General features: G+C 32.0%; 3 protein-coding genes across 3 annotated transcripts in view; 2 read left to right on the plus strand and 1 right to left on the minus strand.

The window, feature by feature from the left end:
- LOC111636225 (beta-1,3-galactosyltransferase 2-like) overlaps positions 1-19,437 on the minus strand; it is a 39,449-nt gene that overhangs the window by 12,307 nt on the left and 7,705 nt on the right. The window lies entirely within an intron of this gene.
- On the plus strand, positions 200-18,379 carry LOC111636226 (neurexin-4-like). The gene is made up of 6 exons (XM_023381437.1): positions 200-284; positions 1,633-1,759; positions 12,302-12,584; positions 14,864-14,960; positions 17,530-17,793; positions 17,871-18,379. The coding sequence occupies exons 1-6, from the start codon at positions 200-202 to the stop codon at positions 18,059-18,061; spliced, it is 1,047 nt and encodes a 348-aa protein (XP_023237205.1). The 3' UTR covers positions 18,062-18,379.
- The window catches only part of LOC111636219 (DNA helicase MCM8-like), a 76,742-nt gene continuing 60,265 nt past the window's right edge, over positions 2,961-19,437 (plus strand). Inside the window, exon 1 of the mRNA XM_023381426.1 lies at positions 2,961-3,012. The gene's annotated coding sequence lies outside the window, so the exon portion shown is untranslated. The remainder of the gene's footprint in view (positions 3,013-19,437) is intronic.

Raw genomic sequence — 19,437 nt, forward strand, 5'->3', positions numbered from 1 at the left:
GAAATTTTCTTATTCATAATTCCGATCTCTTATAAGTCGAAATTGACCATTACAGTATTGAGATTTATTTTACTATAATAATTTCTAAGTAAATATGAAATGCATTTTATTTTAAAACTAATTATAGCTATCCCTTTAAAATATTAATCATATTAAACAGTTATAAAACAATTAATTTTTTTTGTTTTTAATTCGTAAAATGGATCGCGAAGTGCCCTCCAGTGGCAAAGTTCAAATATCGTCTGACTCAAATCGCTGTCGTCTGGCTATTAAATCGCTTTATGGTAAGTTTGATACTTTTATTTATTCATATAAATTTTGTGCTTAAAATATTTTTTACACAACTCTATTCAAAAAAGAATTCAAATGATCATAATATAAAATGGCATGAAATTATTACAAAACTTTGCTTCTAGCCCTGGTATAATTAATTAAATTATCAACAACAGTAAGGCAGATAATAGTGAGGGCTTATCAGACTAATGACGGCACAAACGCTCAGGAATCAAAGTGAGAATAAACACAAAAATTACTACATAAGTATGGAAATGAAAAAATCCAAACTGCATTTCGGACTATTTTCCGAGAGAAAATACAGTAGTCCCTATTAACTAAAGGTTTTAGAATATTTAAAATTATACAAGGTAAAGATCAAAATTCAAAACAATATCATAAAATTGAGATAATTATTAAAATATTTTTCCTTGTGAACGTTCGTAGTTAGTGTTTTCTTGATTTTTTTATATCAAAGCTGCAACTTTTAACATGTGAATGAATTTTATTTTGTTTACTTTTTATGTAGTATCTTAAAACTGTGTGTGTGTGTGTGTGTGTGTGTGTGTGTGTGAAATTTAAACGAACGTCAAAACGATGGCATTGTAAAAGGATATAACTTATTACTTTTTCAATAAGAAAAATTCGGAGATTTGAAAAGTTTACTTACGTAACTTTTAATATTTATATTCCAAACCAAGGATCAAGAGTTAAAGTTAGAAGTTAACCAATAAGTGTTCGCGTACTTTTAGTACGCGAAGTAACATGAATAGTAATAGGTTAACTTCTAACTCTAACTCTTTTTCCCTGGTTGTTAATACGGTTCAAATTTTGGATAGTTTGATGAGGGCTAAGGCCGAAACATTCTAAAATAAGAAGCAAATAAAGCTGTAAATTTCATAGCTGGATGAATGTGGTTCTTTTGGAACTGAATTGTTTACGAATCTAGGAATTAGTATACTGTATTTTAGTTTCAAGATTTTTTCCTTGTTCTTCATAATTTTCAAAGTTATTAATTAATGAGTTATGAGCTCAAATATATAATCAAACAATTATTTTTAATTTATTCAAATTACAATATCGAAATATTATATTTCCTCTTCAATTTGTAATAATCGGATGATCGCGGGATAAGATGTTAATCTACATTCTTCACTTACCCCATTTACGCGCAAATAAGAGCATGCTATTATATATGCCAGCGTTTTTTTTTTTTTTTTGGCTTATAAGATAATTGCACTGAAATTACTATTATTAAATTACAATTTCAGTAATAATGATTTTGCGTCTGGAAATATGTTCCAAGAAGCAAAGGTAGGATTGGTATATTTTAGTGGTAAGACGTGTTGTAATTTTCAGTTGATTTAGGATGGAGCAATTTGTTCGGTGTTCCATCCAAGAGATTCTCAGCATTCTTCTATATGTCCATATTTCAAAAGAATCAAGTTTCTTCCGAGAAGTGGCATTTATGGTCCAGGTTTCCGAGGTATAAGTGGCAATCGAAAAAATAAGCGTTCTTATGAGCTTTAGTTTATTAAAAATAGTGATTGAAGAATCTTTCCAAATTCTAAATAATTTAGAGGTTGCATTGCGAGCAAGACATATTCTGCGTTTAATTTTATTATCGCATCCTCCTTTATTTGTAAGAAGTGATCCAATGTAAACAAATTCATTCACCACCTTACATAGCCTGCAATTTCCTTAGTCTATGCTTGACACAGACTAAGGAAATTGCAAGGAACAATCAATTATGACTTTCGTTTTACTTCCATTAATTAGCAATCCATATTACCTGCTCTCAGTTTCAAGACGTTTCATAATATATTCAAGTTCTGATTCATAATTGAATGCTATAATAAGTGTGTCGTCGAAGAATCTCAGGTTGTTAACTTTACGGCCCCCGATGGAAATGCCTCCGTCCCAGTTATCTAATGTCCTTCTCATGATTATTTCAGAATAAGCATTAAAGAGTAAAGAGGAAAGAATAGATCCCTGTCTTACATCAGCTTTTATTGAAAATATCTAAATTATTTTAACATAAATGCCTAACATTTTCAATGACATTTACAACAGAAAGTGATCCTCGTGCAATCTAGGATATGAAAACATAAAGGACCCACCAGTGGCCAAGTGGTTCCGTTCCCTGAGCCCGTCCTGGCCACGTGGAGTTTTCTGGATTTTCTCCACGTCTGTAATGTCAGAATAGGGGCTAGTTACCCTTAAAAAGACCCCCGGAAGGCCTCCCCCAGGCAGATTGTCCAAGTATTGCGTTGCCGTAAATTAGCAAACAAACAAAAAACAAGTTTCTATTTTGTTATAAACTTTTAATTTTCTTAAATTGAATATTCTTTTATTTTAATAAACATTTTAATTAGCAATGATCAAATTCCTTTTGCTAAAATTTTATGTATTGCTTAATAAAAAATGTAAATACAGTACTGAATTCCATTTTTATGAAATTTTCTTATTCATAATTCCGATCTCTTATAAGTCGAAATTGACCATTACAGTATTGAGATTTATTTTACTATAATAATTTCTAAGTAAATATGAAATGCATTTTATTTTAAAACTAATTATAGCTATTCCTTTAAAATATTAATCATATTAAACAGTTATAAAACAATTAATTTTTTTTGTTTTTAATTCGTAAAATGGATCGCGAAGTGCCCTCCAGTGGCAAAGTTCAAATATCGTCTGACTCAAATCGCTGTCGTCTGGCTATTAAATCGCTTTATGGTAAGTTTGATACTTTTATTTATTCATATAAATTTTGTGCTTAAAATATTTTTTACACAACTCTATTCAAAAAAGAATTCAAATGATCATAATATAAAATGGCATGAAATTATTACAAAACTTTGCTTCTAGCCCTGGTATAATTAATTAAATTATCAACAACAGTAAGGCAGATAATAGTGAGGGCTTATCAGACTAATGACGGCACAAACGCTCAGGAATCAAAGTGAGAATAAACACAAAAATTACTACATAAGTATGGAAATGAAAAAATCCAAACTGCATTTCGGACTATTTTCCGAGAGAAAATACAGTAGTCCCTATTAACTAAAGGTTTTAGAATATTTAAAATTATACAAGGTAAAGATCAAAATTCAAAACAATATCATAAAATTGAGATAATTATTAAAATATTTTTCCTTGTGAACGTTCGTAGTTAGTGTTTTCTTGATTTTTTTATATCAAAGCTGCAACTTTTAACATGTGAATGAATTTTATTTTGTTTACTTTTTATGTAGTATTTTTTTACCTTTGTATATTTTATATTGTCTGATTTTTAAATCATTAATGATAATGCTTAATTTTAATTTAACTTTAGATTTCAGCTCTCAATTTTAAATGAAATTAACTACATAGATTGTGCAGACACATTTAAATTCTTTCAAAAATATTCAGGATGAAATATCATATTCTAAACATTATAACACAAAAATAAATTTTAAAAGAGATGAAGNACCAGGGGCCGTACTCTGGTCACTCTCTGGTCTCTCGTCTCTCGCAAGCCGGTCGCTGATTGGCTAATCCAAATGATTAGCCAATCAGCGACCGGCTTGATGGAGACGAGATCAGAGACGGTAACCAGAATATGACCCCTGATTTCAAGAAATTCAAGAAGAGTAGCTAATGTTTCTACAAATTAAATATTCTGTATTGCCCATAGAGGTATAATTAATGCGCGTTAACATTTTAAACAACAGGCTAGTTAGATTACTTCCGATTGGATAATAAAACGTTACGTATTCACTATAAAAAGTTGTTTTCTTTTTTTTAATTGTTGTAGAAGCGACACGATGCGGCTATTTAAAAAAAATAAATTTAAAGAAGTTTAAAATACGCAATTTGAAAAAATATTCAAAAACGCAGCTTAAGGGGAATTCTGCCAAGCATGAACGTCACGTGGTTACTGACGTCACTGCAATGTAAGTGCGATCACAACTTTTAATATCAAAAGGAAAGGTAAATGATAATTGATCTGTCCACCTGTTTTGCTTATTTAGATCTTCACGAATTATGTGTTTTACCTGCAGCTGAAGTTCAAAGACAATGGTGAGAATAAAATTAGTGTTACCACCCGTCCGGTTTTCACCCGGACAGTCCGGGAATTGACTCATTGTGCGGGTGAACTATTAATTTTGTCCGGGAATTACGTAGAAATTGTAAAATTACGATGAAACAATGTTCTTGCAAATATTTTTACAAATTTACACTATTTTAACAGCGAAAGAACTCACTCACTGAAACTCATCTGCAATTCTGCCATGTTAGTCTGTCTATTCCGACGTGTGGCACGCAACCTGTCGACCTTCTTTTTTGCATGTACGATCGTACACGTCTCCAATAGAGCTAAGTTATCTGTACTGTACCTGTTCTTTCTTAATTGATGTTACTTACGTTACTCCTACGCATGGGCGTAGCCAGAGTTTTGTTGTGGGGGGCCTAGTAGAGGCCAACCTAACACAAAATTGAATTATTTCAAATTATTCATAACATTGGGCACAGTAGACCTTTTTTTTTTATTAGTATTCAAAATTTTTAGCTTTAAGTTTTTTGTTGTTTTCAAATCGGCTTAAAACTTTTTCGGCTGTGATTTTCTGGGGGGGGGGCACCAGGTTCACTGGGGAGGGCCGTGCCCACCCAGGCTCCCCCCTCGCTACGCCCATGCTCCTACGCAAGTCCCTAGTCCCTAACTCTAACTGATTTACAACCGGCATGCACGTTATTCTTCGCATTGTAAAATGACATTGCTGATGCGTNGATATCTAATGTCCTTCTCATGATTATTTCAGAATAAGCATTAAAGAGTAAAGAGGAAAGAATAGATCCCTGTCTTACATCAGCTTCAGATGTAAATGTATTAGATATAATTTTGTTAACTCTTACTCTTGCAGAGTTATTTTCATATAAATTTCTGACCATCGAAATAAGATGACGCGGGACTCCCATGTTATGGAGCGCGGGCCATAATTTGTGTCATTTTACACAGTCAAAGGCTTTGGTATAGTCTACGAAACAAAGGTAAGCTTTGAAATTAAATTCATAGGCTTTTTCAATGATTTGTCAAGCGTTCAAGATTTGTTCACGAGTTCCTTTATCAGGGATAAACCCCGACTGTTCTTCAGCTATTTCAGGTAATAGGAAGGATTTCAAACGGTTATTAATTATTTGGAGCATTACATTACTGGCATGGTTAATTAGTTCTGTAGTTACTAGTCTGTTGGTGCACCTTTTTTATAAATTGGAATAAATAATGGAAATCTGAGAGATGGCCAGAGGAATGGTGTAAATATTGATTTACACCATTCCTCTGGCCATCTCTCAGATTTCCAAATTAAGGAGCAGATTTTATGAAATATGTCAACAACCAGTTCTCCCATTACTTTTAAAATTTCGGAGGTTATGTTGTCAGGTACCGGAGCTTTGTGATTTATTAATGTATTTATGGCTTTTTCTACTTCTGAATTAAGAATAGATTTTACAGAATAGGTTTAACATCTATTCTGAAGTTGATTATAACCATTTGTTTGTCAAATGTCTTTATAAAGTTTCTCACAATACTTTATCCAGACATCCGCAATCCCTTCCGCATCAGTTATGATTTCATTCTCATCATTTTTAATTATTTGTGTGCGTGATTTGAACTCTCTCGCTAGATATTTAACTTCATCGTGTAGTTCACGAATCTGATTATTATTTGCATGGGCTTAAATTTCATTGCATGTACTGTCGATATAATCATTTTTGTCTTTCTTACAAGCCTTTTTGATTTTTTGTCTAGCTCTTTCTTCTTTTCATATGCATCGATTGCTGAAGTTAATAATTTTTTTCTTTCATCTATTAATTCAAGGATCAATTAATTAACCCATTTGTCATCCAATGTTTCTTATTCTGTGGCCGATGTTGTGTGGTGCATTGTTGTACTCCAGTTAAAATCCAACTTTTTATTTGTATCCATAAATCATCTGGGTTGTTTGTAAAGGATGGAGGGTCTAAATTTCGGAGAGTCTGTTGTAAGATTGAACTAGCTGGAGTCTCAAGTCTTGGGTTGATCTTTGATATTTTTGTTGTATGGAGTTTTAATGTTACCTCTGCTTTTAGTAGCTTATGATCAGACTTTTATGATCAAAGTTGCAGAATGCTCCAGGTCTTTGCTCTGACATTATTTACTGATGATCTCCATCTTTTTCTTATTAACACGTAATCAATTTGGTTTTTATATTCACCTGTTGGGGAGGTTCGAGTAGAAAGACGCCGATAATGGTATTTGAACATGGTGTTAGTTATTGAATAACTGTTATCGATTGCAAAGTGAAGGAGTCTATTTCCTCTCTCATTTCTGATGCCCAGTCCAAATTGTCCTATAATGCACCGTAGATTAACATCATTTTTTGTATTGCCTATCTTAGCATTAAAATCTCCCATTATTATCAATATGTCCTTCTGTAGTATTTTTGTGATGATATTTTCAATTTGTATGTACACTGTGTCCACTTCATCGTCCGAAGCAGCCGAAGTGGGCATAAACCTGAATAATATGAAGTTTTACTGGCCTGGAAGATATTGTAATTTTGATTATGTGGTCGTTGATAGATTCATAGCCTTCCACAAATTTTGTTAGGCATTTGTCGATAACAAAAGCCACATTATTACGTCGTACCTGAAACATATATCGTGTGGTCGATCGTGTGGTTTATTGAAATGACCGCTCTCTCTCCAATGTATTTCGGATATGCCACAAATTAGTATATTCTCTCGATTAAGCTCTCTTTCTACTATGTAGAGCTTTCCAGTCTGTAAAAGTCCTCTTACATTCCAAGTACCTAAGGATAAATTTCTTCCGGATGCATATTTCGCCTGTGTATGTGCAACAGACAGGCAACGAGAAACCATCTGATTATTTTACCATGAGAATATTATAATGAGGATGAGCAATGATAGTATCGATGATATGCATGGCGATCCGGTCAGCAACCGGCGCCAAACTTATTTCAGGTCATTTGGTGTGAAATGGGCTACCTGGTGTATGGATGTAGGCCTACATCCATACATCCAAAATTTTTTGTATTTTATAATATATATATTATAAAATACAANAACGAACGTCAAAACGATGGCATTGTAAAAGGATATAACTTATTACTTTTTCAATAAGAAAAATTCGGAGATTTGAAAAGTTTACTTACGTAACTTTTAATATTTATATTCCAAACCAAGGATCAAGAGTTAAAGTTAGAAGTTAACCAATAAGTGTTCGCGTACTTTTAGTACGCGAAGTAACATGAATAGTAATAGGTTAACTTCTAACTCTAACTCTTTTTCCCTGGTTGTTAATACGGTTCAAATTTTGGATAGTTTGATGAGGGCTAAGGCCGAAACATTCTAAAATAAGAAGCAAATAAAGCTGTAAATTTCATAGCTGGATGAATGTGGTTCTTTTGGAACTGAATTGTTTACGAATCTAGGAATTAGTATACTGTATTTTAGTTTCAAGATTTTTTCCTTGTTCTTCATAATTTTCAAAGTTATTAATTAATGAGTTATGAGCTCAAATATATAATCAAACAATTATTTTTAATTTATTCAAATTACAATATCGAAATATTATATTTCCTCTTCAATTTGTAATAATCGGATGATCGCGGGATAAGATGTTAATCTACATTCTTCACTTACCCCATTTACGCGCAAATAAGAGCATGCTATTATATATGCCAGCGTTTTTTTTTTTTTTTTTGGCTTATAAGATAATTGCACTGAAATTACTATTATTAAATTACAATTTCAGTAATAATGATTTTGCGTCTGGAAATATGTTCCAAGAAGCAAAGGTAGGATTGGTATATTTTAGTGGTAAGACGTGTTGTAATTTTCAGTTGATTTAGGATGGAGCAATTTGTTCGGTGTTCCATCCAAGAGATTCTCAGCATTCTTCTATATGTCCATATTTCAATAGTAATAATAATAATAATAAGCAGAAATTAACACTTTCAGCAAGAGCCACATGTAACTCAAGAAGAGCCGCATTTGCTCAAGTCTGGTACTCTATATACCCTATTTTATTTTTATCTTACAAGTTAGTTCAAACAAATTATCTTCTGCTATGTTCTATATCTTAATTTTAATTATTTTTGCTGCATTCTATTTTATTATTTATTGTGTTCGAAAATGAATTTTCATCTAAAATTTTATTATTCATTTTCCGACTTCCTTTGATTTAAAAAAAGAAAATACAAAAATATGACTATCTTTTAAAATTTTTTATCTGNTTCTGGGGGGGGCACCAGGTTCACTGGGGAGGGCCGTGCCCACCCAGGCTCCCCCCTCGCTACGCCCATGCTCCTACGCAAGTCCCTAGTCCCTAACTCTAACTGATTTACAACCGGCATGCACGTTATTCTTCGCATTGTAAAATGACATTGCGTATGCGTCAGGCACTTCTGTTCGAACAAACCTGACCTGCCATCCGGGTCAGCAATTTTGAAAAGGTGGCAACACTAAATAAAATACCGTATTTCGTTGCAAAAAGAAATTCAATGGCAATTGATATTTTAAACGCCACACTCCCTACATTCTATTTTATTTAGCGTATACTACGCTGTTCAACTACGTAAGTTCAACTACGCTGACAATACGATAAACAAATGGCAAACTTGCTATTTTACTCTTCGTATCAGGAAAAAAGCATTAACGTTAACGTTGCGCATGAAAAATTCATTCATTTATAAATCTAAAAATTTAACTTCTTTTTATTTTTAACTGTGTAACAATGATCAGAAAATACTACAAATTGAGTCTCGCCATTGGCGCTGTTCGCCGTAGCGGCATAATTTAGAAGGTAATGTTCGCTCAGGGGCTAGACACTTGTCTAAACAAGGTAGCGATGTCATGATGTCACGCGGCAAGTTCGGGCAGAAAAGCAGGAAGTGACGTTGAGAGCAGACATGCTATGCCGCCCAGCATTTCAAGATTGGGATTTTTAATCGACTGACAGAAAATTTGGCGAATTCTCAGGAGTGACATTATTTCACTTTGATCTTTTTTAGTATACTAAACATAAAGATTTTGACATGACAGAAGATATGAAATATTGTTTAAATATTGTGATCGAATCTGTTATTTGGAATTATTTATTAAAACAATTATTTAAACACGGAGGAGATAATAGGAAAATATTTTATGTTTCCTATTTCTAACAAGTGCGTGACAGCTTAACATGTTACTATTCTTCTCCGGACTCCAAACTGATGTCACCAGCAATGCATTAATTAGTAAGTAAACCAGGGGCCGTACTCTGGTCACTCTCTGGTCTCTCGTCTCTCGCAAGCCGGTCGCAGATTGGCTAATCCNAATGTAATGAAAAGTTATTTTGATTTTTGATTCAAAATTTATCAAGTAATGCCAAATGCCAAAATAAAAGTTTCAGCATGCTACAATTATCGACATCTAATAATTAAAAAAAAATGCACAATTTAAATTAAACTTTCTCAAAAATATATCGAAGAATTATATAAATTTACTGGCAGGAAACCTTCTAATGTAGATGTTACGTATTGACTGCATCATTTAATTTATTTTGTTTAGTCATAAACTTATGTCATAATAGTGAAATGGAAATAAAAATAAGTAACAAAATAAATTACTTAATATTGAAAATTCTCTTAGTTCTTGGAAATTTCATTAAGCAACCGTCACAAATAATTAGGATTTTATAAATTCTGAAAAAAAAGATAGAGTTGTAAGTGAATGTGATTTGGCGAGCCGTTCACGTATATTGATGTACAGTATATATGCATATAATATATTAATACGTATATTCACTATGCATGTATATAATGTTATAAATATTTTGATATCTCTTTCAATTTGAATAAATTATAAATTAGTAGTAATTCAAACACAAATTATTATTGTATTTATTTTCAGGCACTTGGCAATTTTTATCATCAAATTTTATTTAGTTTTAGTCAACTAAATAAAATTTGATGATAAAAATTGCCAAGTGCCTGAAAATAAATACAATAATAATTTGTGTTTGAATTACTACTAATTTATAATTTATTCAAATTGAAAGAGATATCAAAATATTTATAACATTATATACATGCATAGTGAATATACGTATTAATATATTATATGCATATATACTGTACATCAATATACGTGAACGGCTCGCCAAATCACATTCACTTACAACTCTATCTTTTTTTTCAGAATTTATAAAATCCTAATTATTTGTGACGGTTGCTTAATGAAATTTCCAAGAACTAAGAGAATTTTCAATATTAAGTAATTTATTTTGTTACTTATTTTTATTTCCATTTCACTATTATGACATAAGTTTATGACTAAACAAAATAAATTAAATGATGCAGTCAATACGTAACATCTACATTAGAAGGTTTCCTGCCAGTAAATTTATATAATTCTTCGATATATTTTTGAGAAAGTTTAATTTAAATTGTGCATTTTTTTTAATTATTAGATGTCGATAATTGTAGCATGCTGAAACTTTTATTTTGGCATTTGGCATTACTTGATAAATTTTGAATCAAAAATCAAAATAACTTTTCATTACATTTTCTGTTTTTTAACAATTTTAAAAGATTTTTTTATAGAAAATTAAACGTTTAAATATTTTAAAACTTTTATATAATTTTCAACAGAGCATTTAACTTATGTATTGAATAAAAGAGTACAAACAGTTTATGTTGAAACATTAGCATGAGCCTCAGTTAATAATGGACTTGGTTCAACGAAGTGAGGAAGACTTTATGGGGTCGAATCGATTCGTCAGACTAAAACAAATTAAAAAATAAATAATTTATAAGCGAATGCGCGCTTGTTTTATTTTCGCAAACTTTCAGAAGTGTTGTTTATCCATGAGAACAATTTTGTTATCTTCCGTTCATCTGACTAAAACGCTGTACTGTACGTCTTTTAAAGTTAAGTGAAACAATGAAGGATGAATTTACTTACCTATAAATGCTTTAACATGGCTCGAATGTAGAGACGGTGATTAACGTTGTTTAATTTTAGCTTCTCTCGACCGAGATGCGCTCCAACTACTATGATTTCCTCGATAACCGCTAGGGGTTGAGTGACATTCACGTGGTTATGTATGGAAACTAAATCTTATCAAACACGTGGTTTTGCTTGTTGATTTCAATATCTTAATGGAATTGTCCGATTCTATATTAATTATTGAAGATCATTCAATGCAATGAACTCCCAGTCGAAACACTTTCATTTTCTTTCTCTCATCGCCGTGAAAAACCAGTTTAAGTGGCCTTGAACCCGCCTTTAGACGACTGGATGTAGGCTCTAAGAATTTTATTTTATTTACATTCTAACCAATCATCTAATAATAATGTAACATGCACGTTTTAAACCATTTCGGTATATAAAGTAGCATGGAAATTTATTATATGTGTATGTTAGATGAGTTAGATATATCGAAAATTTTTACAGAATGATTAGATATTTTATCATTTGTATTTTTTCCCGTAGCTTATTCTTAGTTTTGTAGATTATAAATTATGGTTACGAATGAAAAAATTACTCTTTAAACTTTAATATAAACATATATTGATTCCTTTGTTATAGTGTAGTGAAAATATTTTATATATGATATTTCATAATATTTAGGAAAAACTTTTTATGATCTTTTTTATTACATATTAACTGTGTTATTAATATTAATCATATAATTATATTTAATATATAATTAGGGTTATTAATAATTATCTTTGTATTAATAGATTAACTTATAAATCGAATATGATTATAATATAACTTAACTGCTATATAAGTTCATTTATGCCGTTTCTAAGTTAGAGTTTTTACAAAACAGCAACGGTACCTTAGCAATGCCAAGTTTGTGTGAGGAAAGAAAAAATAATTTCTATTTTTATCCAGATGATTGTATTTATTTAACTCTGGACAAAAAGTACGATAATAATTACTTAAATGAATTATCATATAGCATTTTCAGATTTATTTATATTTAATTTAGAATATTTACTGTCAATAATGAAGATCTATTTCTAATAAATAACGAAGCGAAAAGGATATTGGCAGCTTTCTATTTGGGTCAGATGATTCAAATTTTGACGATCCAACATTTTTGCCTGATAATGAAGATGTTTCCGATTAAGAAAAGTCAAGAAATGAGTAATTCTATCAATAACTTGTTAGAAAATGAACTTGTTGATATGCTTATTTGTGAAGATGAAAATGTGTTTTTAAATGATGAAGAAGGAAATATAATACCTACTGGGGGAGAAATTCAGTGGAAAGTGTTACAGAAAGCAATCCTTTTTCCAGTTTACAAAATCTGGAATTCAAGTAGAAATTGATCCGGATGCCTCTCCGATGGAAATTTATTTATTATTTTTGGATAATGAGATAATTGAAATACTTGTCCATGAAACAAATAAATATTCAAAACAATATATTAGTAAGATTCAAATGAAACCAAAATCAAGATATCTCAAATGGAAACCTGTTTCTGTTAGTAAAATAAATAAAAAACTTTCTTGGACTTTTATTGCGGATTGGTCTAAATCAGTGTTTTTCAACCTGTGGGTCACGAAGCCTTACACGGGGGGTCGTGGGTAAAAGAAAAAGACATGTGTTTGTAGTTACTACAATACATTAAAAAAATTACAATTTCAGCGAGTACATGTTTATTATACAGTACAATTGGTTTTTTGATCGACATTTAGGTCTGTACTTCGGGTGTCGCCAGGGAGGGGTCTGGGTGGGTACGGCCCACTGCAAAAAATGATAGCCGAAAAAGTGTTGAGCCGACTTTTAAAAAGAAGTAATAAGTTTAAAAGTAGAAGTTGAAAACTGTAATGCTAATCACAAAAAAAAAGATCAACAGCAATACGTGTCTTAAGTTATTGTCGATTCTTCCTAACATCTTATTCTAATCAATAATAATTTTTCTCAACAGAAAGAAAATTAAATATAATTAAATTAAATTAAAATCACTGANGTATTTTAAGTAAATGTGTTCTTGAACAAATGTTCTACACAAAAAAGAACAGTTATACAAAATTGTAGACCTAAAAATTTTGACAGTTGTCTGTCTGTATGCCTGTCCTTCCTCAATCTCGAAAAAAGAGTTAGATACATGCAAATCGAGAACAAATGTAAAAATTTTAGAAGCAGAAGGCCCAGATTAAATATATAGGAACATCCGGTTCGAAAAGAAAATCGCGTTACTTCAATTCAAAAATTTCCCCTGAAACAGAGTTAGATAGATAACTAGCACGACTCTTGGTAATGGGAAAAGTATGACGTATAGTGGCAAGACCATCACTAAAAAATTGAGAACATTGTGACGAAAAGTTGCAGCTCGGCATTGTGACGATGTCAGAATAAATAATCGCTCTTTAGAATTAGTTTGGTTTATTTGGTTACAGCAACGCGACACGTTAGCGATCTGTCTGGGGAAAGTATCCCAGGAAACTTTTATGGGAAGCTGGACCTTACTTAGGTGGAGAAAACCCGGTAAACTCCACGTGACCAGCCCGTTTTCCATGCCTGAACCCACGACTAACTACTACCAGAGTTCGGTGGTTTTATGCACTCAGCAATCGGAGAGCGCTTATTAGAATTATGAAAGTACCGTTCAGAAATGAAAAAACCCGATTTGTTAGACGTGGAAAATTAAATACTTATAAATTTTTCACAGAGTAACCACTGTCGATTGCACGCAGGCAAGTGCTATATACCTGTACTATCTGTTGTAGTAATTATATAACGCGTCTATTTCGCGCTATATCATTGTCGCAGTAATTAAGTGAATATAATATGGTTGACCCCCTTATAACACGGGTTCCTATAGTTCGGATTCATATATCATGGCGAAAAAATTGCGACAGTATTCGTACAAACAAGCTAAAAAAACTCCTATAATTCGGTAAAACGTCATCACCGACTCGTGTCGCGACAGGATTCGTCGAATCGGATATTGCACAAACCGTTGAGTTTAAACGAGCAGCGGACCTACTAAAAACCATTTATTATTTAACGTCCTTAAAAATTATATTTATATTAATGATGTCTCCGAAGTTCAGTGAATTTTTCTCAAAAAATATAATTTATTAGGAAGCACGCGAGCGCTTCCTAATAAATTATGCTCATGGCAAGCTCCACGATGAAAACAAGCTTAAACAATGGCGTGGTCGAACGGTGCACACTCGGTAAGTAGTCCTACAATTTTTTGTTTATAGCATAGTTTATATGGATTATTCCCAAAAAATTATACGTATTTTGGAAATGTTGAGTCGAATTAGTCTAGAATCGATTAATTTTATGGAAGAAACCTTTCAAACAGCCGAAGTCCGTAAACTGCATACGTGCCGGGATGTGATTGGCTGGACTCGTAGAAAATGGATTCATAAAAACTGGAACATATCTACCGTGTTATGGGGGGGTCGTCTGTAAACTCCAGAAAAATCAGTTTGTTTTTGTCATGAATTTGTAGTAATTGTCTATTATATGAAGTATTTATGAACATTTTTAACTTACTAATTTTAAATATTGACTATATTTATATTTACAGGTAGATAATTATGCACCAAAAGTTAAAACCTACCCAATAGATAAAAAAGCTGATGCCCAGTTCAACCAATTAGAAAGTATTTATGTTGGAAGAAATGGTAATTTTTACTTTCAGTTTGTAAAATTTTATATTACAGTTTTTATTTGGAAATTAATATTTACTAAATACCAAATGAACTTCATTGTTGGAAATTTATTAAATTCCTGGAAATTTTTCATATTTGATTATGTTGAGATTTCTGCATTAATAAATTTATATATTTATGTAACTGAAATTTATCTACTTTTTAAAAAGTCTTCATTATCTTTTCAAAATTGAAATAAGCAAAATAGAGTATTCAAAACAACTAATACAAAGTGCAAGAAATTCATAAATCAGTTGAAAAAGATTGAAACGTCACAATGTTAAAATGATTTTATACTAAGATTATTTTGGGTTTTATTTATTTGAATTACATTGATACCTCTTAATTTGATATCAGAACTTAATTTGCTGAAGCAAGCAAATTGTTTTCTTATAGGTCATTACACTTTATCAAAGCTGTGCACAGGGTTAGCATTACTAACTGTCCAGCAAATGTACAGCTCTGATTATATGTGTAATTAAAAAAAATAAACATATACAGTACCTTGCCCAATTATTTGACCCATGGAAAAAATTGATTTGTTAGTTTTTGATGTAGTAATTATTAAAAAATGCAATTGTTGATAGGATTATTTAAAATATTAATGTTTTATTATGTCTTAAAAATAAGTTTCTGCATTAAAAAATTTGAATGTAATAGAAATTAAAGATTAAAATGAAAATTAGTGTTTTGAATGACAGCCAGTAGTGTTTCTATATCACAAAGTTTTTGTAGTAGAAAGTTAATTTTTTTATATTTACAGTGTTGCCATAAAAACTTATTAAAGTACCTCAAATATAATAGATAATAAGAACAACCTGAAAAAATACTCATTCCTTAAACAATATTATAAAGAAAAGAGAAGAAAATAGTACAAAAAGTATGATTTTGGTCAATGGGACTAATAATTTGGTGAGGTACTGTATATATAGCATATTCATCCAGATCAGTCATTGGATTTAAACAAAAATGAGTTAAAACAAACACATTGGAAACATAGGAGTAAGTTAGCTATTAATGAAATTGTATGGGAAGTAGTTGTACATTTGCATTGTCAAACCACTTTGTATAGAATGTCTTTCTCCAAATCGGCTCACCAGTGGCCAAGGAGTTCCGATCCCGAACTATGGGAGTTCGGTCATGGGTTTGCGCCCCGCCAGGACTGGCTGGTCCTGTGGAGAAAACCTGGAAAATTCCACGTCTGTAATGCCTATTCCTGGAAGGCATCCTCTAGGCCAGTGTTTTTTCACCTTCTTGAATATGTGACCCCTTTACAAGTTAAAAAAATTCTGGCAATCCTCCCAGGGCCATATTAAAACTATATCAGTGATTTTAAAAACTACGTATTTAATTTTCTTGCTTTAAAAACCAATTGTACTGTAAAATAAACAGGCACAGCCTTTTCACTGAAATTCTAGTTTTTTTTTTTTATTGTAGTGTAGGACCTACAAACACTTGTCTTTTTCTTTTACCCGCAACCCCCTGGGGTCACGACCCACAGGTTGAAAAACACTACTCTAGACAAGTGATCCAAGTGTTAACGCATTTCTCTGGATTATAATGTTTAAAACAAAGGCACTATTTTTGAGGTAAAAGTCACATGGACTAAAAATATACTGAAAATAAAATATAAAATTTGATACCCTTCCATTTTTTATTTTATAAAAGTTATCAAACTATTACCACTTCAGGAGAAAGTGCATCAATTTTTGCCACATCAGCTAGACAAAAAGGTAATACCCCCGTTTGGCAAAACTCGAACTAGTCTCAATTTAATACAGTAGTACTGACACCAGGAACAACAAAAAAAATAATTTTGAAGAACAAGTAGTCTCATGTAAAAATAAATCCAGCAACAAGTTGCATAACTTTCTCTCTGATATGGGGTTTAAAAAACACATTATCAATCATAATAAAAAAAATTGTGTACTGTGCCATTTGTTATAAAAACTTTAATAATATAAGATTTTATTTAAAATTATTATAAAATGGCAAAAAGTTTAATTTTGAGGATAGTGATGAGTTTTATTTTAAAAAATTGTAAATGCTAATGATGACTAAAATCTTCATTAAGTTAGACCCTTCACGAGATATGACGTCCCATTTCTCTGGCCTTTGACCACCGAAATTTAATAGCATCAATGTTACTTATATACAAGCCACCATGCCAAATTCGTTTCTTAATCTTTACCGTCCTGAGATATTAAGCGAGATAACTTAGATGTCAACACCCCTCACACACGAATATGTGCGCGGTGCTTTTGTCCCTGTTTTTTTTTACTTTTTTGGATTCTAGATGTCTCAAAATGTGGAGATTTACAAAAACTTTGAGGGTCAAATTTACCACAATTCCAATACTTTTCTTTTTATGTATACATAACAGTTAGGAAAGTAACAGAAACTTTGCCGCTATCATCCCATTTTGCTTTTGAAGAGTTTTTACTGTACGTGGCTTCTTCTGTTTACTGTTTAGTGAAATATCTTAGTTCGTCATAATTCCTAGTTACGGCTATCATTAATTAGTGTTATTTTCACACCACAGAGACGATGGGGACAGGAGATGGATTTATCGGATGTATATCGAAAGTGCAGTTCGAGGATCATTTTCCTCTAAGGAGAGCATTTCAAGAAGGGAGACGAGGAAACCTTTACCTGCATCCAGAAACGGTTAGAGAAGACAACTGCGGTATCGAACCGGTCACTTATCCCCCCGAGAGAAGCGAAACGCGTCCTCCACCCACTCTTCCTCCGGGAGTGTTTTTAGAAGCCGTGCGGGCGGAAAGTGAAGACGCTGCAATATTAGGAGGTTGTTATTTCACTGATGGATAGGATCCTATATACATTTTTATATCTCGATACATTCAGTTATTTTTCCTATTTCAGGTGTTCTAGTCATCATATTCCTTGCTCTGATTCTAATGGCGATATTAATAGGCCGTTACATGTCTCGACACAAAGGTGAATATAGGACTCACGAAGATACGGGAGCCAAGGATGCTCCCGACGCGGACACGGCAGTGATCCAGAGTAAGACGGGACACGGCGTACCGAAGAAGAAAGAATGGTTCATCTGAATTGCCTTATTTCTCGACGGAGCTCTCGGAGGAGAGTTATTTTTATTTCGGTCCGAGATTGAGACGGGAGCGTTTATAAATACTTGACAAAAAAAAAATTAATGCCGATAGGAAAAGAGGGGTGCCGTTTTCCGAGCGAATGACGGAAAATTGCCACGTGGCTTTGGTCTCAATGAAATTGTTAATCGCGATCCCTGATGTATTTTACGAAATCGATATTTGTAGCGAAACCGTTTAACCGGGAGAACTGTGATGACTGAACTATCGACTGGGAGAGTAAATGACGTCATGTACGTCGTTTACGTTCAAGTGCTCGGGTGGAGAAATCGTTTATATAACTATGACAAAAAGAAGTTAACGGAGTGATAAAGTTGAATCTCGCCAGTACAAATTTAATTATTTTTCAAGCCAACGCTTTTCGGTTACGTCGAAATAATTTATTCATCGTTGTGCAGAATTTGTTTCGCCATCGTTATGTACTTACCAGTTCGGACACTTTTTTTTATCGAGTTAGCTCTTATTTTGCTCGTTCATATCATTCTTACGCTGTTATATACGTCAGTTAATAATTCCACCCGAGCACTTCGATTATCGTATCTTTCTTAACATTCCAACTTTTATCATTTCTTCTCTATTTACACCATATTTTTTAATTTACCGTCGTCGGCATTCTTATTTATGTACTTATTCATTTTGAAGTTTTCTACTTCTGATGCTTTTTTTAATTATTATTAAGATGTTAGGTTAAGGTCGAAAGTTTAAATGTTTTTTTATAATTTCCTTTTTTATTATAGTAAATTTATTGTTTATTATAAGTAAGTAAATAAATAAATAAATATATATATATATATTGCACCAAGGTGCCACCGGTAGACTAATAAAATATAAATGAATATTTTGTACAGACATTTATTAAAACAAATATTGTAACAAAAAGTTTATTGTCGATTGTTGGTTTTTTAATAGTACATTTACAAGTCGACATACTCTTAAAATTATTTCCAGAAATTCTTTTCTTTGGTTTTATTTTAGGAACAGGATTTGACTAACTTTAGCGGATTCAATTAAGCCTGAACACCAGATATTTGACTAAGATAAACAGCAAAGGTAAGAAGTAATGGTATCTCTGCAAATTAGTGCTATTCAGCATAGCTTTTTCGGTCAAATAACATAATATATGGCGTGGGAACGGAGATTTTCGCTGGGGGTTGTACAGTACATAAGAAAACTGCATCAAAAGCCAACTCTATTTTTGAAAGATGTTTATTATATTTTACTTATTAATTTTTATTAAATAAATATTCGTCGTCTTCTTTGTTTTAAAGAAATTATTTTTTTTGTCTCATTGTTGATAATTGGGCTGCAATTTGAAAAAA

This window comes from Centruroides sculpturatus, unplaced genomic scaffold (genome assembly GCF_000671375.1).
Source record: "Centruroides sculpturatus isolate CEXI.00-Female unplaced genomic scaffold, Cexi_2.0 scaffold477, whole genome shotgun sequence".
Taxonomy (NCBI): domain Eukaryota; kingdom Metazoa; phylum Arthropoda; class Arachnida; order Scorpiones; family Buthidae; genus Centruroides; species Centruroides sculpturatus.